This window comes from Sinocyclocheilus grahami, unplaced genomic scaffold (genome assembly GCF_001515645.1).
Source record: "Sinocyclocheilus grahami isolate Dianchi unplaced genomic scaffold, SAMN03320097.WGS_v1.1 scaffold475.1, whole genome shotgun sequence".
In the NCBI taxonomy this organism is placed as follows: Eukaryota; Metazoa; Chordata; class Actinopteri; order Cypriniformes; family Cyprinidae; genus Sinocyclocheilus; species Sinocyclocheilus grahami.
Window position 1 is genome coordinate 909,122 of NW_015505654.1, and position 25,283 is coordinate 934,404.

The 25,283-nt window shown below is 38.4% G+C and overlaps 1 protein-coding gene across 2 annotated transcripts in view; it reads right to left on the bottom strand.

Moving 5' to 3' along the window:
• The window catches only part of LOC107553608 (disabled homolog 2-like), a 22,351-nt gene extending 6,149 nt beyond the window's left edge, over positions 1-16,202 (bottom strand). For both annotated transcript variants that reach the window (XM_016235898.1, XM_016235897.1), the window contains exons 1-9: positions 16,156-16,202; positions 14,302-14,510; positions 7,004-7,152; positions 5,628-5,726; positions 5,380-5,511; positions 5,091-5,174; positions 3,497-3,529; positions 2,939-3,001; positions 510-1,121 (exon numbers count right to left, since the gene is read on the bottom strand). In XM_016235898.1, coding sequence (XP_016091384.1) covers positions 510-1,121; positions 2,939-3,001; positions 3,497-3,529; positions 5,091-5,174; positions 5,380-5,511; positions 5,628-5,726; positions 7,004-7,152; positions 14,302-14,383 — 1,254 coding nt within the window. In that variant the 5' untranslated portion in view covers positions 14,384-14,510; positions 16,156-16,202. The remainder of the gene's footprint in view (positions 1-509; positions 1,122-2,938; positions 3,002-3,496; positions 3,530-5,090; positions 5,175-5,379; positions 5,512-5,627; positions 5,727-7,003; positions 7,153-14,301; positions 14,511-16,155) is intronic.
• Between the last annotated feature and the right edge of the window lie 9,081 nt (positions 16,203-25,283).

The following is a 25,283-nucleotide window of genomic DNA, read 5'->3' on the forward strand; positions in this document are numbered from 1 at the left end:
GAGAGAGAGAGAGAGAGAGAGACAGCGTCACATCACAGTAGAGTCAGCTGTGGAGGCGGCTTGTGTACTGCATCATTAACTGTGTCTGTTCCCCTTTCGGGCTTGAACTGATGGTAAAACTAATGACATTATTTACTGTCTTTACATTTATTTTGAAAGTTACATTTCCGACGAGTACTTGCAGTGTTCGGCCAATCATAATGCACTGGGTCAGCTGGCCAATCAGAGCAGACTGCGCTTGTCGGAAGGAGGGACTTTATAGAAAACGAAGCGTTTGAGAGAGGCAGGGCATAGAGGACCTACAATAATGTACAGTATTTGAAAAATAATGTGTTTTTTGAACATTAAAGCATATCAACATATTCTGTTACACCAAATACACAAAATAATGATCTTTAAAAAAGCATCATATGACCCCTTTAAGAAGTAAAGCAGAATGTGCAAGAGGCCTTTTAATTATCAAAATTAAAAAAACATGAAATAATACAGCGCCATCACTGCAACCTCACCTTTACACTCCTCCTGCCCCTCCCGGCTTTCATGTTGAGTGGTGGAGGACTTATAATGACTGAATCCTTGGTTTGATTGACAGGTGGCTCTATGCCTCCATTCTCATGATTCACTCCATTCTGCACTGGCTGCATCTTCTCCGAACCTCCCACAAACGGATTAGGAATCACTTTCCCATGTCCGTTCTGCTCTTGAACTGTGACAGTATTCTGAGTCCAGCTAGTGGCTTCCGCAGCTCTGCCATCTAAAGGCCAGTGGCCATTACTGAGTGCATGGATGACTGTCCTGTTGGAGAGCTGGTCAAACTGCTGGCCTAAGTAGTCAGAGTCACCATTCTTAGGGCCACCATTGAACAAGTTATTAGGGCTGTGGTTGGCTAGGGCAGAATCGTCCCTGATTGATTGGTCGTCGCTTTTGGAAAATGGGTCATCACTGAATGGGTCATGGATAGGGGTGGGGAAAAAGTTGAGTTGAGAAGAGAAGGGGTTCTCAGGCGAGAGGCTGGACGGGGCTCTGGGGACAGAAGATGAGGTGAAGGGGTTTCCTTTAACGCAGTTCTGATTGCTGTCTATCTCAGTGGATAGATCCATCAATAGGATGTCCTCAGACTCCTGAAAGACAATTTGGGGGATAAGGAAAGACAAAAAATAAGACAAAGTCAACAATACATGAATGTATTTTTGTATGGTGCACAGATGAAGTCATGCATGAAGTACAATAAACAACTTATTTAGGTAGATGCTGTGTAGTTCAATCAATCTGAAATGCAAACAAGATGGGTATTCATGACATAAGTGTACGGCTGCCAACCATCCTGTATGATACAGAATTGTTCTGTCTTTAAGGGAAAATAATTTCATTTTAAATCCACACAGGATGCAGTTTGTCCTTCATTTTTAGCATCTTACACCCTCACAGTTAAGAACAATATTTCCCCCCCCCCATTTGAATCAGTTTTACACAACCGTTCAAAAGATTGCTAAGCTTTTAGGAGGGAAAGAAAATCTCAGCAATGCTGCATTTATCTGATCACAAATACAGTAATATTGTGAAATATTATTACAATATGTTTTTAAAATGTAATTTGTTCCTGTGATGGCAAAGCTGTATTTTCAACAGTCATTATTTCAGTCTTCAGTGCCACATGATCCTTCAGAAATCATTCCAATATGTTGATCTGGTGCTCAAGAAACATTTCTTTGTATTATTAATGTTGAAAACGGGTGTGTTGCTTAATATTTTTGTGGAATCTGTGATATATTTATTCTTTCAGGATTCTTTGATGAATAGAAAGTTAAAAAGAACAGAATTGATTTAAAATAGAAATCTTTTGTAAGATTAGAAATGTATTCACTGTCAGTTTTGGCCAATTTAATTGCCAAACAAAAGTATTAATAAGTAAAAATCTTACTGACCCCAAACTTTTGAATGGTAAGGGATATACAAGTGCTAATATTAAAAATGACAGAGTAAAGTAGAAAACAAATTGCTAAAGATGGATGTAAAACACAGAGTTGTGAATTAAGAGCACTAATACGGGAAATGCTACATTTGACAATAAGGGAAGAATCAAGGAAAAAAGGGAGGGCAGCTACTACTAGCTTTATTTCTTTTATGGTAAATGGTGAAATTAAAATACTTTTGTCCCTTATCCTCCTCTATTGAAGTCGGCAACCTTACTTAAGTGTTTTTTCCCCAATATACCATCCTTTTGACAACAAAACACGGGTTGAATAATGGATGACTAAAAATGGATGTATAAACTTAGTATATGCACACATTACCTGAACTTGTTCTCTCACAGTGATTGCAGTGTTAGAAGAATAAAACAAACTCTGCATCAACACCACTTATAAAAAGTTCACCATGAATGTAAACACCAAGCAGAAGATGACAGGCTATGGAAAGATTCATTCATTTTGTTGTACCTCATATATTTTACATGTAACCTATTTAACACTTTCAAGGGGCTAAGAATTCATCATTTTGAAGAAAAAACAGCCTCATATGGCTTTAAAGCTCTTCTAAAGAGCAGTGTCTTCAAACAACTGATCCTTGTTGAGTTTTTCGTGCTTGTTATTTTCGTTGGCCTGAACCCAGGCCTTCAACTCCCCATGACGCCATTTTCTTCATTTGAAGTCAATCAAGCACCAGAGACTAAACAAGGACTATAGCAGGATATGAGACTTGTCTGAATGCCACTAGTCTCTTTGAAACAGTGTCATGTCTCATTTGGATAATGTTGCTTTGGTCTGGTAAATGAGCTGGTGTATTAACGATTTCCGTGGAAATAACATTAATAATGTTAGTGTATCTTTTTGTATTAATAAAGCAGAGTGTCACTGTCAATACAAACCATTAATAAGCTAAATTGGAGTAAAAAAGCCTGAATGTGTATGTGTGACTCATTCTTGCCCAACAGTCTTACCGAGGGAGAGTTTAAGTCAGGTGGGGTCGACATGTCTCCAAACAAGTCCAGCTGTTCAACTCCCTGCAACACAGAGTTGCAAAAGGAAAAACAAGATTCAGACCAGATTACGGAAGCCAAACAGAGTCAGAGTAACCAAAACACCTAAGAGAACAGCTATTCATAATGTGGGCAGATGAATGGGAGGAAATGAGCAGTGAAGAGAATGAGGAGAATTGTGTTTTTTCCAAAGACTGTGAGTGAAAGGAGTGGAGAAAGAATGGCCAGAGCTGCTGCTATGAGATGCGTCTCAGTTATTTCCTGTCTGCTAACTTCATTAGCTTTCACCCCCTGAGGAGACTAGTTTAGGTGCTGTGTGCAAATGGTGAACAGCAACATGAAGACAACCCAGCAGGGGGCTTTAGGATCTGGGCCAGAGAGATACAACTCTACTGCTAACTCTGCTGGCATCTGGAAGCCTTCAGGTTGGAGGCAACTAACAAAAGTCTTTCACTGTTCTTTTGCAAGGAACAGGACCATTTGGAGAATGTAAACCATACCACAATAGGTCATACTCACTTTTCTGTCATCGTGTGAGCCTTCACTGCCATTCTGTTGAGGTAAGATTGATGGAAATTGAGATACACGTTGCACTGGCAAAAAATATTGTTTGGTTTGATGTTGACCAAAATGTTGGTCACAAAACAATACACTGAAGCACAGCTTAACAGAAAGTCACACTAGATGGGAATGTTTGCAGTCTTCCTCTTATGTCTGTGAGATAATGAAGTTTAGATATGAGCTAATGTGTTATAAATTTACATAAAGTCTTCAAAAATGTTTGAGTAATTCAGTTTGTGATGAAATATATTATACACTATAATTCAGTTTGTATACTAGATATACACTACCTTTCAAAAGTTTGAGGTTAGTCAAATGTTTTAATGTTTCTGAAAGATGTTTCTTATGCTCATCAAAGCTGTATTTATTTACTGTACTGTATCAAAATACAGTAGAATCAGTATTAATGTGAGATATTATAACAATTTAAAATATCTGTTTTCTATGTTAATATATGTGACCCTGGAGCACAAAACCAGTCTTAAGTCGCTGGGGTATATTTGTAGCAATAGCCAAAAATACATTGTATAGGTCAAAATTATAGATTTTTCTTTTATGCCAAAAATCATTAGTATATTAAGTAAAGATAATGTTCCATGAAGATATTTTGTAAATTTCCTACTGTAAACATATCAAAACTTAATTTTTGATTAGTAATATGCATTGCTAAGAACTTAATTTGGACAACTTTAAAGGCGATTTTCTCAGTATTTCGATTTTTTTTGCACCCTCAGATTCCAGATTTTCAAATAGTAGTATCTCGGCCAAATATCATCCTATCATAACAAACCATACATCAACGGAGAGCTTATTTATTCAGCTTTCAGATGATTTATAAATCTCAATTTCGAAAAGTTGACCCTTATGACTGGTTTTGTGGTCCAGGGTCACATATTTTAAAATGTAATTTATTCCTGAGATGACAGAGCTGAATTTTCAGCAGCCATTACTCCAGTCTTCAGTGTCACGTGATCCTTCAGAAATCATTCTGATATGCGGATATTCTGCTTGAGAAACATTTCTCATTATTATAAATGATGAATAATATTCTTTGATGAATAGAAAGTTCAAAAGAACAGCATTTAAGGACTACCATACTAGTCCTTTTTCTTATTGTTTCCCAGTCACACATAAAGCAATTGTAAATTAACGACTGATTATTGGGTATTGAGGCAACAACCACGGACATGGATTAGGCCATGATCCTGGATTCTTGCTGAACCAAAATCAGAGCGTAACAATTGTTCTGCTCACAGCGAAGGAGAAAATGTTCTATGGTGCGGCTAAATGGTGCTGAATATTGAGATCATAACACCTAGTCCTATCATGCAAACTAAATAGAAATCTTTAACATTATAGATGTCTTTACTGTAACTTTTGATCAATTTAATGCATCCTTGCTTAATAAAAGTATTCATTTCTTTTTTTTTTTTAAAGTCCTCCTGACCCCAACATTTTGAACAGTAGTGTATAAAACCTGTTGCATTGTATGTGTGTAAACATTTCTCATCATCCTAGAATCATCTAAAAATAATTTCAAGGGCTCCCGCACCTTCTTTGAGCCCTCAACTTCTTTTTTCTTCATACTGAAGATTAACTGGAAAAGATCCTTCAGGTCAATGACAAGAGGCTCTGCCTGAGTGAAAACACAAACAGCATGTTAAAAGGCATGTTTCCTGCAGGTTTATGGGTGAATGTTTTTGAGTGAGGGAAGGTTTTTTTTTTTTTTTTTTTTTAAATAAAAGAGCTACAAAAAAAGAGAGACCAAGTTTGTCTATGTGTGCCTAAGGCATGAGTGTGTGAGGGAGGAAAGAGCTTTGCTCAATAAAATCTCACTGGACCTGCTGTGCAGTTTTAATTGCAAAGAACTGGTGCTGGCCCTCCGCACCGCACACATAGCCAAACGCTCTGCTGTCAGTGACATCCCGAGCGATGAAGGAGATCTTATTTACCGCATGCTCCAGTATTGCTGCCTGGAGAAGTCCAAACAAAATCACAATGAATACTTTATATGAAGTACCGAATGATATTTCAGTTAAACAGTTTATACTAGTCAGTATAAATGAAAGAGTGAGTGAAAGAAATGCACCCCTGTTTTCTCATCAGTAACAGTGATTCCTGAGAGAGAAATGTTCACCCAGACTCTCTGCTTGTGTTTGCCCTGAGAGCGAGCTGCCACCGCCTTGCCCTGTGATCACAGAGAGAAAAGACAAATCAATGTTTGCTGAGAATTAAAAAAAAAAAAAAAAAAACATTTTGACTTCTTGATCCTGGATGCATCAAACCATTTGGATTACTAAATAAATTGTGTAGGAAACAAATGGGATTTTTCTGTCTCTTAAAATATCTTAAAAAGCTAAACAAACAACAAAGGCCATACAAATGACTTTACGCAGTAATATTTATGTCAAAAATACTGGAAAAAGTTTTGGTGACTCAATTATTCTTTCTGCAGAAACATGGTTCCTTCAGATGTCTCTTTCTTCTCAAATCTAAAAATCTTAGGGTATGTTTCCTTTCCACAGTTTTCTCTCTGGTACTGAGGCACTATTTTCTATAAAGCTTTAATGGGGTGGTTCACTGTTTTTTTTCTAGGCTTGATTGTGTTTATGGGGTGCAGTCTAACATGTGTTAATGCTTCGTTTAAAAAAACACACATTATTTTTCACATAATTTACCTTTATTCCACACCACTCTGTCCCTTCTCTGAGAAACAGGCTAATCTTTTCATGTTTTTATGAAGCCCTGCCCTCAGAAATAGATGATGGGCTCTGATTGGTTAGCTAGTCCAGTGTGTTGTGATTGGCTAAACCGCCTCTAGTGCACGTCTAAGCGTCCCGCCCCTCACCTCAGCGGCATGTGCTCCGGTTGTATTGTAAACAACGGCATCGTTAATATCGCTTATCAGTTTGAGCCCGATTGAGAAGCAGAGGATATTATTGAAGAGCATCGTGCAGAACCTGTGCAAGCACAGCTTTTAATGGTATGTCTATGTTTTTTGTTTGTTGTTGTCTCATACTTTTAGATATGCTGTTATTTGTAAATGCTACTGCTTATGTTAGCTTTTAATATATGGTTTTATCCTGATTAAAGCTTTAATACAGTACGGCAACTGCACGCGCGTCCATGTATAACGCTTCTCATAGCTATGTGAAAATGTCACAAACCCGGGAAGTAACTTGTTGTAGTCCCTACCAGCCGTTTTTGTAGTCATTAAATTGCCAGAATTTTAAAAGACCAGCTTCGTAACTTTGCAGATATTGTTTATGCTCAAACAGCAACATTACACACTAACTAACCTTAAAAAAGTGAAATCGCAATCAACCATCCCTTTAAAACAAGATGCAATGTGAAAGTTTTCCACAAATAAATCCATCTTGTCCTGTGTCTCTGTCATTAGTTTAAGCTAATGGAAGTCGCTTAAGATGTGTACTAAAAAGTAAATATGCTTGACCTTTCACTGACCTTTAGTTTTATCATGGAGTCTTGGCTCATTTTGTCTCCTCTTGCTTCAGGCACATCATCTACACCAATCAACTTGGCTTTGTAGCGAACTCCATTACCTTTGAACCTGGCTAAGAGGAACTCATCTGTTTTCTCTGGGCTTGCTGCAGCTGAGAAGAGGAGATAAAGAGAGAGATGTTAATCTAAAACATAAAATGTAATATTGTGAGAATTAGAAATATTCAATCATTAGTACAGTGTGTGTTGCCATGTATTAAAGGAGAAAGAAGTTAATGATTTATGATTAAATTGCTTAGTAAAACAGTTCACCAGATCACCATGAACATACAGTATATACTATATATAACATCAAATGCTTCTGGAGAGAAGAAACAACAGATATTTAGACTTATATACTGTACTTATGTTAATTCCCAACCAGAGATATGAATACCCTAGAAAGTACTTGGATGGATTTTGCTTTTAAAAATATAATTAAAATAAATGTTAATAAAGTAAATAATCACAATTATCTTTTTTCAGGTCCTGTTTAAAGAAATGAAATGTTTTAAAGGTGCCATAGAATGCACTGATACAAGATTTTAAATTGTTCTCTGATATCTACATAGAAGGTATGTGGCTTAGGTAAGGGCAAAAAATCTCCAGAAACGGTTTTACATGTCCATTTACAACCCTAGGATTTGTCCCTAGAATGAAATGGTCTGTTTTTACCTTATTTGGAAGGGTCATGAATAATTATGTTGAGCTCTGCTCTGATTGGCTGTTTCACAGTGTGGCTTATTTCAGTAGCTCACACAGCAGGAAGGAAACACAGGGAAAATACATACAATATTTCAATACTGTCTCTCGCAGTCATATCGTTGGTTAATTATACTGTATATAAAATGCGGGCATCAGGGAGCCGCTATTAATATGCAGTTTCAACAATGGCTGCGGGGCATTGAAACGGCTTTCGAATGCATGATTGATTTTTACTTTCACTTTCGAGATTTGCGATCGCACGTGCTCTGTGTAAACTACAGCTGCAGTACTTGCCACACATTTTACAAGATCAGATGCTTGTCAGTGGTGCTCAGGATCTGTAAATCATTCGCCATCATCCTCAGTCATCTCTCATTACTCTGTTTATGTGGTAAGTGAAATCTTATGTACTGTAATGTAACAGGCTACCGCTAGCAAGCAGCTAACCATGTCCCTTTAGCAGCTCGCGTTATTTTATTAGAACGAGCGTTATTTGTTTTCCGTGCCTTTCTGAATACAGACACCAACCCATCCATGCACATCACATCCCCTGCACAGCCTGGAACATAACATTTATTTCCATGATCTGCCATTTTCGCTATTATCCTCGCTTGTTTCTTCACAATACCTGCAGAACTTCTGATGATTCGGCTGTGCAGGTTCGGCTGGTGGCTGGCATAGAACATGGGCGGGTATATGTAAATGTTGGGGGCGTAACTATTAGTGATCCCGACTGTAACGTCACAGTCGGTGTTATGTTCTGATTCACCTATTTTTCAGTGGTCTTTTGCATGCAGGCGATTTACATAAGGAGGAGGAAACAATGGTGTTTGAGGCTCACGGTATGTCATTTCCATGTACAGAACTGTTATTATTCAACTATGCCAAGGTAAATACAGTTTTCCATTCTATGGCACCTTTAATAAATGTACAAATATAACTACCATTCAAAAGCAAGGATGCATTAAATTGATCTAAAGTGACAATAAATGCTGTTCTTTTGAACTTTCTGTTAATCGTCCAGAATCCAGGAAAAATAAACGTATCATGGTTTCCCAAAAATATTTAGCAGCACAGCTGTTTTCTATAATAATAATAAGAGATGTTTCTTCAGCACCAAATCAGCATATTAGAATGATTTCTGAAGGTGCATGTGATACTGAAGACTGGAAAAAAAACCTGTAGATCTTGAATCTTGAGTCTTGAATAGGTGTATCCTTTTGAAAATAGCTGGAAAAAAGCAGGTTCTTCACTCATACATGAAACCACTAATTAAGTGTCCTTTCTGTAGTGCAGGACTAGCCCCTGTCATTTAACCTTTTTAAAATACTGCTCCATGTAATTAACTGATTACAGTTTACAGTCGGCAAAAGCGGCTCATCACAAATGCAGCTGTCATTCAAAACAAAAGCATTCTAAAATGGGCAGGAATTGTGCAGTGCAGAATCATTTATGAAATCCTCTATTCTTAGTGGAATGAGAAACGATTCAGTGACATAATTGCGGGTGTCGCTGGGACTGATTGATGCCATTCGGAAGGAACTGATGGTACCAGCTGTCTGAGAGACAGAGTTATCTCTAGCAGCTCCGAATCTCAGTCTGAATGTTACTCAATCACTGGAAATGCCAGCAAGTTAGCCAGACGCTCATCAAAATATGTGCGATTGCTCAATGGCGCAAAAAGATCTGAAGGAGGCTGATTAAAATGAACTCAAAAATGCATCAGAAAGCCGCTGATATACTGATCGTGGCGTTTTATGGGGTTACTCCCAATGCATGTTTTAATATATCAGTCTGGCCAAATTCTAGCTCTGAAATTGTGTTGTTTTAGATATGTGCCACATTAATTGCTAGTTTGCGAGTTCATATCAGTCTCTCTTCCTTGGAAGCAACTCACCTCTTCTCGGTGAGCTCTTCATTGGGTCTTTTCACTATCATCTAACTCTGCTTGCCTTTTGATTCTCTGGACTTTTTGCTTTATTTTGTCTGTCTGCCCTGTCTCAGTTCAAAACCAATCAGCTGACTATGTGGCGATGTCCCCTTTTGGCCAGTGGAGCTGCTGAGATGGCAGAGGCGGAGAAAGAGAGAGTGAGCCAGACACAGAGAAACAAAAAGAGACTGAGAGAACAGCCTGGCAGAGGCCCAGACCTCATGCCTTCAGTGGCCAAGCTGAGGGATAGCATTGACATTCATCCCATGCAGGGACTCTACAGGCTTGAGGTTTCTGCTCTACAACCCCCTACCCAACGTGAACACATAATACCCATAAAATATGAATGCTTGCTTTAAGTAGACACTAAAAAAGATAGTTATTTAAATGTTCTTTACATATAGTAACAGTTCTATTTAGAACAATATCATCCTGAAGAACACTTTTACATTGAAATGATTGTATGTGTAAGAGTTTAGGGTTCTTTATTGCCACCTTTTTGTTTTTCCAAATCTGTAAGTGTCAACGCACTTCATTACTGATTTTCTGGAGCCCAGCTATCCAACTACACAGACTGTCAACACACTCTCAACAGGTAAATGATTTCTTTCTTAAACTTTCGATAAATTTTAAACTTTTGGGTTTCCTACCAATCGTGTCTTTTCCTCTTTTTAGAATATGCACGTGTGAGCAGCTCTATTCAGTTGAGGATACTTCTCTCTAAGTAAGTAACAGAAATATTGAATTTATGATCCGTATTGTTAGATTATTACTTGGGTTTATCCACAAACATACCCAGTCACAAAAACACTAACACTATTCCATGACTTTTTCCTTTTAACATTGTGAAGGGCTCACATACTGTCCATTTTTTGCTACATTTGGCCTTCATAAACAATTGTTTTTACATAAACAAATGGATGAGACACATTGTAACTCTAAACTCAGTTGTGTATTTCAGATGCATCACATCCCACAACCTCATCATCTGCAGAGAGAAACTGCCACTCAGTTACACCAAAATGCACACATAACAATGGACCTAAAGGCATCACAGAAGATTGTGAAGATATTTCACTGGAACCTTCATAAGATCTATTGGTAACACTTTACTTGAAGGGGTGTGCATAAGACTGACATGACACCTTCATAATCATGACATGACACATGTGATGAATATGAAGGAGGTGTTATGCGTGTTTATGACATCAGTTGTCATTTTTAATGCAAATATGACATTATTTGACCTAACCCTACCCCTACCCTTACCCCTAACCATAGCCCATAACAAAGACATCTCAAACAATGTCATCTTTGCATTAAAAATTACATAACTGAGCGAATGACACTTAATGACAGTTGTTATAAACATGCATAAAAAACCTTCATATTCATGACATGTGTCATGCCATGATTATGTAGGTGTCATGTTAGTCTTATGCACACCCCTTCAAGTAAAGTGTAACCGATCTATTTTCTGTTTATTTATTCATGTCAACTGTCATTTATTAATGTTTTCAGCTAATACTAATTATACTACTATACTAATACTATATACTAATATTTATGAAAATAAACTATCATTAAAAAGGTTATTTACAACATTATTAAGGAGCGATCAGTCCAAGCTCCAACACATATTATTTATAGGGTCATCTATAACCTATACCGATACCTATATTAGCTATATTATTAAGGGTTTATTAAAGATGACAGTTGTTTTTTGTCTGTCTGGTAAAGAACTCATGAGATGAGGTGGGCAGAGAAATCACAAACATACTGAAAAATGGCCTATTGCTCACAAATGAGCCTGATCATGAAGGAAAACGTCCCAGGTTACGTATGTAACCATGGTTCCCCGAGGGAACGAGACGCTGCGTCGGAAAACGCTAGGGGAACGCCTTCAGCGATACCAAGCTCTGAATCATATGTGTAATCAGTCGAACGATGGGCGAGACGTCCGCGGCGGGTGACGTCATGACCAGGAAGCTTTAAAAGCACGTGAGGTGCCACTGGCGCTAGCTTCTTAGGAGTGAAGCAAGCTCTAGTAGGGATGCCGGAAGTATGGCCTTGCGACGCAGCGTCTCGTTCCCTCAGGGAACCATGGTTACATACGTAACCTGGGACGTTCCCCTTCGGGAACTCGAGCTGCGTCGGAAAACGCTAGGGGAACGAGATGTCCACGCCGCCAGACTTGCAAATCCCTGCCTGGTGTGAAAGGGCACGGCTATGGCAAGAGAACAAAAGAGCCCGGAGTGGCTAAAGTAGGCGGGGCTCGCCATCCCGAAGGCCAACTTCTGGAGGAGTGAATCTTGACCCCCAAAGGAGAGGGGAGATCAGAGGACTCGAGGCTATGGAATAGCATCCTGATCCACCACTTAGCCTAAGCTTCTCTGGCCAGAGGCCTCGGCCTCGGCAGTAACAACTATGCTTCGCTAGCAAGCATACCACGCACAGGCTGTGTGTGTCCCCACTCGTGATATAACTTTATCTTTGGGCAGGGAGGAACACACAACCTACAACGTGGCCTGCTCTCGCCTTGAAATGCTTTGTCCTTGCATGAGCTTAGACATAGCTGGAGCTTATAGACTTTGGACAGACAACAATAAATAAGACTCACAGAACATAAATCATGACCGACACACACAGAGAGCTTCGCTGAATGACAGAAAGCTAGCGCCGGTGGCACCTCACGTGCTTTTAAAGCTTCCTGGTCATGACGTCACCCGCCGCGGACGTCTCGCCCATCGTTCGACTGATTACACATATGATTCAGAGCTTGGTATCGCTGAAGGCGTTCCCCTAGCGTTTTCCGACGCAGCTCGAGTTCCCGAAGGGGAACTATGCCATTTGTGTGCCAGTCTAAATCAAAGAGTTGACTTAAAGGCCAAAAACATATCCATCTACAAAAAAACGTAAAGATATGTAAGAAAAATAGGCCTGTACATGAATCGCAATAATGATGTGGCTGAAAGATCAAACGTGATGCTGCATCAATATATTTTTGTTTCTATGTCCAAAGCATGACTATGAAAGACCTCCTTCAACCCCAGATGCACCTCATCACCCTGGCTCCTCAGCGTGAGACTGTGGGAATCATTCAGCTTGTTTTCATGCCTGTGGAAAAGGCTCATAAATAGTCATGTTGGAGAGTGTCTTGCAGTCACAGCTGGAAGATATTGTGGAAACAGCAACAGGACTGTAATGGAATCCATCACTAGTGTGCTCTGTTGGTATGAATGAGCTAGGCAAGACAAACAATACCACTGTGCACCAGGTTCCAGCTTAGAAAAATAAATCCAGAGAAATATTGGGGCAAAGAGGCCCCTGGAGCTCTGGACGGAGGATTTTAGGTTTCTGCAGGTGGCTGTTCGCCAACTTTGCACTGCGCTACACGACATGTCAAGGAACTTGTTGAACTCAAACAGTCCTCTTGAGAGGAACTAGGGCCTTATTTTACCAGAAAGACCTTCATTTGTCAACTGTAATCACTAGATCATAAACATAATAGCATAATCATCATGCTACTACTGCATCAGCTTTGCATTTAAGTACCCAAAAAGTGATTCAGATCAGGTTTAAATAGGGAATGTCTGATCTAATATCCAAAATTTGCTGAAAATATGCTAATGTTATGAGAATACAGAAAACATGGTGCTTGAATTTTGTACTACCAGCGTTTGCAACTTTACCATTGCAATTAGGCTGCAAACAAGCACAATGTTTCTAAACGTGCTCTATAGTCTAAAGAAGATTAGAAGAAAAAGGGTAAAGGTAATATATTCATATAAAAATAAATCTGTAGATGAGGAAGTCAAAATATATTAAAATATTAAAAAGTCAGAAAGCTTAAAGCAATATTCTATGAAACTAATAAAAAGCGCATCCATGCTTAAGTAAGTGCTTTCATTGCTTTCATGCTTTCATTCATATCATTGCACAACAAAAAATTATGACTGAAACCTTCCAAAGAAAGTTTATTTTTTAATAAACTGATGAATTTAGGTTACATAACTGTTAAATCAATTTTTATCTGTTTCCAACTGTACAGCCAGAGAACATTATGGCAAATCCTTTGGATTCCAGACTGAACTATAAATCATGGATGTAATCTCAAAATTGTTTTCTTAACCAGCTCTCCAAACAAGCTGCCTTTTCATCTAGGGAGGTGGCAAGTACAATGGAAGTATTTTCAGGTTTCAAAACTCTTATGAGGGCTTAGTTTTTCCTCAGAATAGGTTCATTAAATGTTTGTTGTGGATCAAGCATGGTTTTTGTAGGTGCTCGGGGGACGTGGATGCTGGGAGCAAGAGACTCACAGTAAATCTCAGCGGGACAGTCACTTTACCACTAATGATGTGCTAGTAGATACAAGTAGGTCAGCAAAGACGTCTACTAAGTTTTTGTACTTTCTTAAAACAATACATTACATATCCTCTTATCATGGAGAGGTTTCACTGAGAAACCACTAATTAAGTAAAATGGAGAAAAAAAATATTGCAGCCTTTTGGACAATGATTGGCAAAACTGATCTAAAAGTATTTGAACCATTCGAACCCAAGGTCTGGCCTGTATAAATACAAAGCAAGACACTGTGCAAAGTAAAGACCCCTGTCCTGTCACATACCTTTCTTCTTTTCTTTTTTGGAGGGTGTCTTAAAAGGTGCCTGCTCGACCGGGGGTGTGCTGGTTTCCACTTCTGCAGACATGTTTGGAGGCCAGTCTTGTGCAAAACAAGTGTGAAGACAGGATCAGTTAAAGCACTCTTGCTCTCCTCTCTGCAGTGTGTGCACCACAGCTTAACTCAGCAGTGGACCATGCTCAGCTGTGCCCGCACTGGATAGGAAAGAGACAGAGAGAAATCAAAACAGGAAAAAGATTTAGTAGAGGTTTACATATTTACAAATCAAAGACAAATGCAGTCCTCAGAGCATCACTATATTTTTGTGTAGACAACGGGCTTCAGAAAAAAAATGTCAATATAATATAATAAAAATAAATATGAGCCATTTACTAAAATGAAACCTTTAGAAACCACATTAAAATGTTGGGTTTATTATGTTTCCAACATATCACCCCATCAAAGTTTAATTTAAAGTTGATTCAATCTTACATTTGGACAACATATGTTAAAGGGGTCATATGATACGATTAAAATTTTTCCTTTCTCTTTGGAGTGTTACAAGCTCTTGGTGCATAAAAAAGATCTGTAAAGTTGCAAAGACTAAAGTATCAAATCCAAAGAGATATTCTTTATAAAAGTTAAGACTTGTCCACGCCCTCCTAAAACGCCTCGTTTAAACACGCCCCCACATGTCTACGTCACTGTGTGGGGAGATTTGCATAACACCACCCAAATGTTCACGCAAAGAAAGAAAGCGTAACGTTTATTCTCGCTGTAGTATTGTGGTTGCCGCCGCCGCCATGTTGTGGAGATGCTGTGTGTTTTGTTGTGAAAGCGAAACTACTTTGGTTGGCCTTCCAAAAGAGGACGATATCCGCTTCGTCATGCCTGGAGCTGATCCGTGCTGGTCGCTGAGGAAATACATCAACTTCGCGCTGTCGATCGCCGGATCGGCTTTCACTGTGGATGAAGCGGAGTCCAGCCCGGGGTCGTCACATGTGGTTGCCGCAAGCCCGCCGGACGCTCCTTCGTCGAATCCGCCGGACGCGCCGTTCTCAAGCCCGCCGGCTGCCGCTCACTCTAGCCCGCCGTGTGTGACACTATGTGACACATTTTATGGAGGACTGTTTCCTGAATCTGCAGTTCTGCATAGCCTACAATGGGTCTGTGCTCAAAGGCTGTTCTATAAAGTGGGGCAGTTCCAACTTTGCAAGGACAGTCTGGCGCTTCTGACTCACAGCTTGTAAGTAAATTTTTTATATTTAAAGAATTTGCCACTGATGATTTAAACGTGAGCAGTGTAGAGTAGTGCTTGTTGTTTGTCGTTTCTCCGATCACAAATGCAGACATGGTTTTATGTTTACGTGGCGCGATACGCAACACAACGCAACGCGGAAAAACACAGTATAAGTCATTATAATCAGTAATTATGTCCCCACTGGACGCAACAAATGCCTTGTTTGTAATGGGTTTTAATGTTTTTGTCTCGTTGCTGAGGCCGGACACGGCATCACAGTATGGTAAGGGGCGTAACATTTCTGTCACACGCTTGAGGTATTCGGCGAATCACAACGCACTGGATAGCTGGCCAATCAGCGTACACCTCGCTTTTCAGAACGATGAGCTTTGTAAAAATCGACGCGTTTCAGAAAGGCGGGGCATAGCGGAGCAACAATAATGTACATTATGTGGAAAATAATGTGATTTTTGAACCTTAAACCGCATAAACACATTGCATTACACCAAATACACAACATAATGTTCTTTTTAGCAACGTCATATGACCCCTTTAAACAAATAAAAAAAATCTATTACAAAATCGATTAAACCCTGTTGTGAACATGTATCCTTACTTACATGTTGTGACTAGTGTAAGTCACATGGACCTAAATACACAAAGAGACAGTTCCTGGTTAATTTTCAATTGTATGTAACTGAAAAATAACTTGAGGTTCAGTGAGCGAGTCAGTTGTGATCTCAATAGTGCCTCTGAATGACTCATTAAAAAAGAACCAGTTAATAAGAGTGATTTGTTTGCATGACAGCTTGCGTTGTTCATTGTTGTATGCAGGAAACACTGGCATGCACTCAAATGATATGATATCTGACGAAAATGCATATGGACATGCACACAGCTTTCCCGTTCCATGTCAGAAGCTGGAGAATTTTGTTTAGTGCAAGTTGATCACTTGCTCTCTGAACTCTTACTGGTTACATTTCTGGTTTCATCCAAGTGGACCGAATAAATAAACAGGGAATACTTTAAATCTAAGTAGCTGTGCTTAAACAGAAGGTGAATAAACATCCTGGACTCAACCATTTTGCTGTGGTTACGGCATTGTTCAACCATAAATCCACTCACTGCTTTTAACACACCACATGACATTCATGTTTTGAGTTAATACAGATAACTGGCTCTACTCAAGACTTATCTGAGGTGATAGGTCACCGAGACATTTTTGTATTCTCTAACCTTTCCTTTCTTGGCGTATATCTATTACAAGACCACAGTACCCTTAGCCTCTATCTCCCGCTGTCTCTGCATTGCAATTATCCCGCCCTGCAGCCAAAGACAGGAAGTCAGAGCTTCCCTTCCATCTGGGATCTATTCAATCTCCACCTTCTTCATACCACAGACTGGCTATTTTTGCACATTTGTTTTCAGCCAAAAAATAAAATAAAATTCCAAGTCACATTACATGAAAATATTTGGGATGTTTTTTCTCTCATCCGTCCACTGACTCAAGCTGCCTATAAATACATTCACATTTAATAGACTCCAAGACTATTTCCTTGAAATAGCCTTCTGTAGAACATTCAAAACAATGCTGCAATAATGCTACATAATTAAAAAACAACTTAGAATGTTAATATGGTTAACAGAATAACCATAATAACCTTCTCAAATTATTACAAACATGTTTGAAACAAAGCTGAAATAAAAATATTAAACTAAAGTTTAAACTAAAGGAAAATTAGGAAAATGTTGTCTTGGCAAATACCTGAAATAAGTTGAAGCACTAAATGAAGCTCTAAAATTACTAATTGGAATTAATAAAAACAAAAACTGAACTAAAACTAATATATATATATATATATATTAAACATAAATAGTCATATTTGAATATTATATGGCAAAAGCACATGACAAAATTAAGCACATTGGAACTCAAATGAAAAACTGAAAAATACAAAAATAAAAGTTAATTCAAAAAGTCTAAAATATAATACTAAAATAAAATTTAGCAGTCATTAATGAATCAAAATCCGAAATAATTTCACAGTTTTTAAAGCAGGCTACATTCTTTTTCCTGTAATCAAAGTTGTTATCTAGTCAAACACAAAATGGCATGCTTTTGTGTCTCACCAGACATAAATAGTTCCTGACCTAACCCATAATCAGCTTCACGTCTCACACTGGCAACCTACATGTGACCCCAGACTTCTGCTGGTCATCTAGAACTAGTGAGTAGATTCTATTATAAGAGCAAAGAGTACCAGCTGCCCTTCCCCTGAATGACAGCTGTTAGCAGCTCATAGTAGACAGAGCAACCTTGACACAAAACATCCACAAATGCAGTGTCCTTTCTAGACATGTTACTTCCCTTCTTGGAAAAATGGAAGAATGGAAAAAGGAGGAAGAATGTGTCATGCTTGCGAGCTATTAAGATGTTCTAGACAGGAATAAAGTATTGGTATCTCTATAGCTGACACCCTGATCCTATTAAGTCTACAACAACAGACGAGAGAAAACATACCGTGTTTATATCTAGCACACAGTCACACCTAAATAACAAGATACCAGACTGAGAGAATATCTGCACTAGCTCACACACATTTACATTCATACACGTTTAGGTCATTTGGTTCATAGAAAGCACAAAGACATCTTCAAAATGCCATTATTTTAGCATTATCGATTTCTGAGCACTATATATTGCTGGAAGGATTTTAAACCATTAAGTACTGAATTCATTCAGGTGTTCAAAGGTGAACAGTAACAGAAACTGACACAGTTGAGAGATGCTGTTTATCCTAAGTGAGGGTTCATTGTAGTAAACGAGTAATTCTGACTCTAAAATCGAATAAACCGCATATAATATATGTAACCCTGGTCAATTTTTCAAAATTGAGGTTTATATACATCAGCTGAAAGCTGAATAAATAAGCTTTCCATTGATGTACGGTTTGTTAGGATAGGACAATATTTGGCCGAGATGCAACTATTTGAAAATCTGGAATCTGAGGGTGCAAAAAAAAATCTAAATACTGAGAAAATCACCTTTAAAGTTGTCCAAATGAAGTTTTTAGCAATGCATATTACTAATCAAAAATTAAGTTTTAATATATTTACAGTAGGAAATGTACAAAATATCTTCATGGAACATTAACTTTATTTAATATCCTAATGATTTTTGTCATAAAATAAAAATCAATAATTTTGACCCATATAATGTATTTTTGGCTATTGCTACAAATATACCCCAGCGACTTAAGACTGGTTTGTGGTCCAGGGTCACATATAATAATAATAAACCACACCTTTAAAAGTAAAAGTTGTCATTGTTTATAGTTTCTGCTCATTTTTTAAGCCTGTCCAAGGTACAGAAACACACTATACACATGAGAAAAAATGTAAACATTTGCAGGAATTAGTGTATCCCTATAGACAGACCTCACACTATGCCTAGTGCGGTTTTTTGCTAATGCTAGAAAAAAAGCATGTCTGCACAAACAAAACATCCTAATGTGACACATCTGAAAAATAAATGTGACATTTAATCACAAAAACACTTATCCATTACCACTCCATAAACTGTGGCATAAATTTACAGTGACTACAGGGCATCAAGCATTGAATTGGACAGTTTCATATAAACAGACAATTCATGCTCTTCTGCTGGCCAATAAAACTTAGTGAACTCTATATTCTGTCCAACCATGTGGTCACCATATGTGGCATAAGTTGCCCTTATTTGTGTGTATATGGGGTCTTGTTCCTTTAAAACATTTTTCACACTCTTCCTCACATGGCTTTAGTACTTCCTGGTCAACGCGCAAGAAAAACATCAATATTTGCACTTTCTCGCTGGCCTGAGAAGACCTCTTAGTGTCCATTTTCTCCTCCCTGGCATCTCAGCGGGTCTTCAGACTTGGTTCAGGAGCCGGAGAGGACTAAGAATGGGTATATAAAGTGAACACCATCTTTCCTCTTCCCTGTCCCCGGCCCCAAGGCTTTCACTTAACACTGAGTATGTGTAAATATCTACATGAAAAAAAGAAAGCCAAGATACATCCTCCCCAGCTCAATGCCAAGAATCTCAGAGCTCTGAGATAAACACACTGGACAGAGCAAATTTCCAGGGGCGTGTTGTCGGTTGTCAACAGGACACTGGATAACTAAGGAACACACAGTGTACCAGGAACAAAGACCTGATTGTACTCGTGCCACACGCAGGACCAATCGATGTATTTAATGGCCTCAGTCAGAACACTTCCGCATTTAAGAGTCCTTCAGTTACTGGCTGAGGAAAATGAACTGTTTGAGAATGGAGATCAGAGCAGAAGCTGGCCATAGACGGGAAGCTGAGGTGATAATGATATTGATTCTTGTAACATTTTGCAATTCAAATGTAACATGTGGCTAGCCAATTATTATATGACCCTTATTGCTTTGCGAGGTTTGCCATGGCAACCGTTGACAGGTATGGGCTACCCTTTTTATAGTGCTGCACTCGCAGGCTGGCTTTGCACAGCAACAATCCAAGACACATAATCAAACAAAATGAGGGCAAGGCACACAGCACACACAAAGCCTCCGAATCTTAAACAATTACAATTCACTTTTCAAAAAGACCAATCAATTACATAAAGAATTCGAAGCAGCACAGCTGTTTACAAAATTGCAAAAAATAAATGTTTCTTGAGCAGCAAATCAGCATATTAGAATGATTTCTGAAGGATCACGTGACATTGAAGACTGCTGAAAATCCAGTATTTACATCACAGGATTAAATTGTAATAACATTTCATAATATTACTGACTAAATAAATGCAGCCTTGGTGAATGAGGTATTTTTCAAAAACATAAAAAAAATCTTACAGACCCTAAACTATTCAGCAGGAGTGTACAATAAACAAGCTAATTTTATACATTATATATAAACCAATTAAACTCTATTTCATATAAAGTATAAAAATATATACAGTATAAAAGCCTATTAAACATAAAAAGAACTGCAGAAAAAACTTAACTACATTTACATTGATCAATTTAGACTTATAAATCATATAATGCAGAAGCCATAAATCCAAACCTTAACACAATAAATTAGTGCTACTGTACCAAAATTCCAGTTGAGTACTAGAATAGTACAATGTTAATGTACTACAGGCTAGATACTTTAAGCAGAAGGAGACCAAACCCACTGTTAAAGTGTGATCCAATGATATTCACAGACATCTAGTCAGACTGCCCCTCGTTAAGCCTCTGGTGTCCTTAATGTGCTACTAAGGCAGACCCTGTACGTTGATTTCTCAACATGAAGGTTTATCATGTAATGCAGTCCTTTCTCACAGGAAATCATTATACAATTAATCTTCTCAGCATGAGGTCCCATGATAAATAGAGGTTTGTTAAAAGCTAGGTAAACCATAATTTTAGCTCTCTGCTTGTGTGGTCGTTCAGGTGTTCCAGACCTGCTACAAAAGAAGCATTAAAATGTCTGGTGTACAAACACTGCCTAACCCATAACACCATAACTATGTTCATCTAGTGACACAACAAACTCTTTTTGGAACACCAAGCAAAGAAAATCCTCTTTTCACACAATAATTGACCTATCGGTAAGCTCCTCCCCTCGAACGCAGATGAGCCAATGGCAGTCGAGTATCAGTTGCACAGGGAGCGGAACTCGGACATTTTTAGGTTTCAGCGCAATAGAGAAACATTGGGAGATCCGAAGCTCGCATCGGTTTAATGGTGTTTATGCTACAAAAATGGAAAAACGATGTGCCTAGGGTACTTGTAGCACTAATTCCAGTTATCCTGAGAGGATAGGCAATGTAATTTATTTTATTCCATTTCCTAAATCCAACCAAAACAGAGCAAAGCATTCAACCCCATCACAATGAAGACCAAAAAGTTAATTTTCTGGTTGTCACTCTCATTAAATTACACTTTTCATCTGCTCAAGCAGAACGATAATGTCATCTTGTGCTTCAGCAATGTATCTCTGGCTAAAACTAGCTAACGTTAGCGTTAAAGTTAGTGAGTCCATGGACTCCATGCTAACATACAAACCTAAATAGCGAACTGTTCTCACGTCATGTCCCGTGCAGTGAAAGTCAAAAACACTCTCATTAAATTACACTTTTCATCTGCTCAAGTAGAACGATAATGTCATCTTGTGCTTCAGCAATGTATCTCTGGCTAAAACTAGCTAACGTTAGCGTTAAAGTTAGTGAGTCCATGGACTCCATGCTAACATACAAACCTAAATAGCGAACTGTTCTCACGTCATGTCCCGTGCAGTGAAAGTCAAAAACACATAAACGAAGGTCTAGAGTGCCTCCATATTAATCTGGTTAAATGTAAATTAATTTAATCTTACTCTGCGGTATATGAACAGTGCTGATCCGGGATGTTGTCACTGCGATCGTGACGACCGTAACATAATTATTTAGTTTGCATTGTGATCTGTATTTTTCCATTTGTCCATCTGTGTCCCAAAATGATCAGAAACACCTCGGAAGAAGGTTTTCACTGACAGCTGTCATTGTAAGACAGTGAGCAACTCCATTTATTTGTCCGAGTGAGCATCAGTAGCTAAGGGGGCTTACCGATAAGTCAGTTGTCTTCAACCTTTACTAAAATGATGTTTAATGGAATGAAATGAAGACAAACAGTGCAGTAAGCCACAAGATTGCTAGAGAGAGAGAGATACGAAATGAACAATCTAAATACCTGTGTTTTATACACAAACCTCGGACACAATGTACTTACAGAGGATTAAAGTATGCCATTTGTGAACCTATACTGTAAATGGTGCTTTGTAGAAAAGGCAAAATGGAGTGCTTCAGTAAAGGCAAAAAGTCTTGGTTCTGCAGCACAATGACCTAATGATTTACAAAGTTTCTTTCCTAAACAAAATGGACCTGTCATGGATCAATAATATTTGATAAGCTAAGGGGTGGACAGTGTCATTTTGAAAGATAATTCCATGGAGAAATCTACACCTTATTAATCATCAAGAAAATGGGTTTATAGCCAGATACGGAAGCATTTGCTTTCTGCATTTTCTGAGAGAATAAAACGTGACCGGAAACATTTAATAAAGAGTGCACCCCAAATTGAAAATTGTATCATTGTTTTGGAAATTAACATATTAAAAATATATAGTACACCCACACACACACAAACAAAACACACACCCACATATAATGTTTCAATAAGATACACTGGACCGCTGACTTTTGTGAGAAAAAGCAAGACATTTAAATAAATAATTAAATAAATAAAAAATAGTAAAGAAAAACACTACCACAGAAAAAGTTATACAGGTTTGGAACAACATGTGGGTGAGCAAATTATGACAACATTTTTAATTTTGGGATGGACTATCCCTTTTAAGTGTGTGGAAGTCAAGTGTTATCTTAGCGGATAATGTTGGAAGCAAAGGCTTCCGCATCTGGCCCTAAACCACTTTTTCTTTCTTTATAGATATAAAGGAAAAATCCCAATTTCATTCGTTTTTTTAGGAGGGGAAAAGTGCAGTACAAACAAAAACGTGGGGCAAAGGTCACTTACCTCAGCATGTGGCCACCACAGTAAAATACCACTCTACACATTACAGAGCTGCCATGACTTCTTTTCTGACCTATATATGTCCACAATGAAATACAATAGCAGTCCTTTTGTCTAATAAAATGTCAAAGAGGCAGGAAAAGACAGCAGAGTTAGTGGAGAAGAGTCTTATTGAAGTCCAAAGTGATGGAGGGTTGCCTTTGTTTCTCTCTTTTTTGGACTACTTTCTCCACTGAAATATGTTGGTCTTTTTATAAGGGGGGGAGAAGGTGCTGGATAGTATTTGAAGAGTGCAGAATGAGGGACAGAAGAGAAACTATGTTGAGTGCCAACATCTGGTTCCAATAAAACAGCACACATTGTACCAACAGGAGAAAGAAGAATGTCCTGACGTGGTGAGTCATACCCAGCATCATTTTTAAATGGTAATTCACATTTTAAAGTGCCCCTATTATGCCATTTCCAATATTGCCTTTTATGCAGTGTGATATTTAGCTATATGTGAATGTAATTAATCTGCTAAATTGTAAAGCCAAAAGCGCACGATAAATAAAGTTATAGTCTCCCAAAAGAAAGAATCGACTCTGAACAGCATAAACGAGTTGTCAGTAATTCGAATCCCACTTCACATTTGCATAATTCCCACCTATGTTCTATAGTAGTCGGTTGCAAACAACTTGACCCCACCCACAAACACGTCATTTTACTGACAACTGCTTCTCTTATCTCAGGGAGTTCAATACGGGATTCATAAAACACAAACTCTTGAAAGATGGCTCAGTACCCAGTTTATTTGGACCAGCTGGCTGCACTAAATCACAACCTGTAAGTATGATAAATAATAGATGTTTAATTGTATATATTTTTTATCGAGCGTTCAAAATACTATGCCAATGGGCGTATTGTTTCCAACACGTGCGGTAAGCGGTAGACCAATCACAACAGACTGAGCCACCTGACCAATCAGAGCAGAGTAGGCTCACGGAAAGGAGGGATTTAGAGAGACTGAATCTTAGAACTGCTTAGAATGGTTCGTTTCAGAATCTTTGGAAAATTAGGTTATATTAAATGTATATTTTGATCAAACATAAGCATTTTTTGACCTTCCACGCATGTAAACCTATTGTCGGAGACTCCAAAAATAATATCAGAAACCTTAAAAATTGCATAATTAAAATTTATTTTTTGATGACATCAATGTGAGCTCACTATAAAAGAGTTACATGTTCCCTCGACATTTCCAGTTTTGAGAGAGGAACAGGAACGTATTTACTGTGGCATTTCCTCCTCTTAAAGTACTATGGGGGATGGTGAAGCAAAGTGGGATGAAAATGCCATAGAGGGAAAGGAAGAAACTCTGGGCCTTACAGTTAAAGTGACTGAAATGTCTCTTGTCTTCTCATCACTCTTACTCTAATGCCACCGCGGCAGTTCTCACGCTTAAAGGCTTAGCTTTTCCAAGTCTTGCACTGTCATTAAGATCAACCAGGACTTAATGACACACATTCCCTTGAACTGATATCATACCTGCAACCAAAAGTAAACAAAATCACCAAAGCTTGTGTGCCGCTTAAAACAGCACAGCATTATTTAAGGTCATAACATATATGAGGTCACTATCATACTCGGGCTTGCTGTGATTCTGCTGCGATGTATAAAAATGAAGTTTCAGCCATGATTCACCTTGAATGAGAAAATACAAAACTAGTCTACTGTAAGAGGTTTCACACTGGACAGTAACTTCAGACATGAAGATGAGGAGGGGGTCTTCAAACTTATATCAAAACCCTGATTATGCCACACCTGATAAATGCATGTGAGTGTGGGATCAGCATGAAGCTGTTTGATATCGGATGTGGTCACTGAGGATGAATGCAAACATCTGTGACTTTAGGTCAGACCAGCAGCCAACATCAGTGTCATTTTCCACTGGAACATTTCAAATCAACAGGTTCTACTTGCAAAAAGAAATAGATGTGGAATAGATTTCATACAGATATGAATAGGGATATATTCCTCATTTTCGTGAGACCTGTAAATGCCTGAATATTCAAGAATGTATCGACGACTCAACGGTAAATGAAACATGCAACACTTCATTTAGCACATTAGAATGTCACATTTGGCTGGTCTGTGCGAAAGCATAGCACGCGTTACTGTGACAATATTTCCAGTGTTT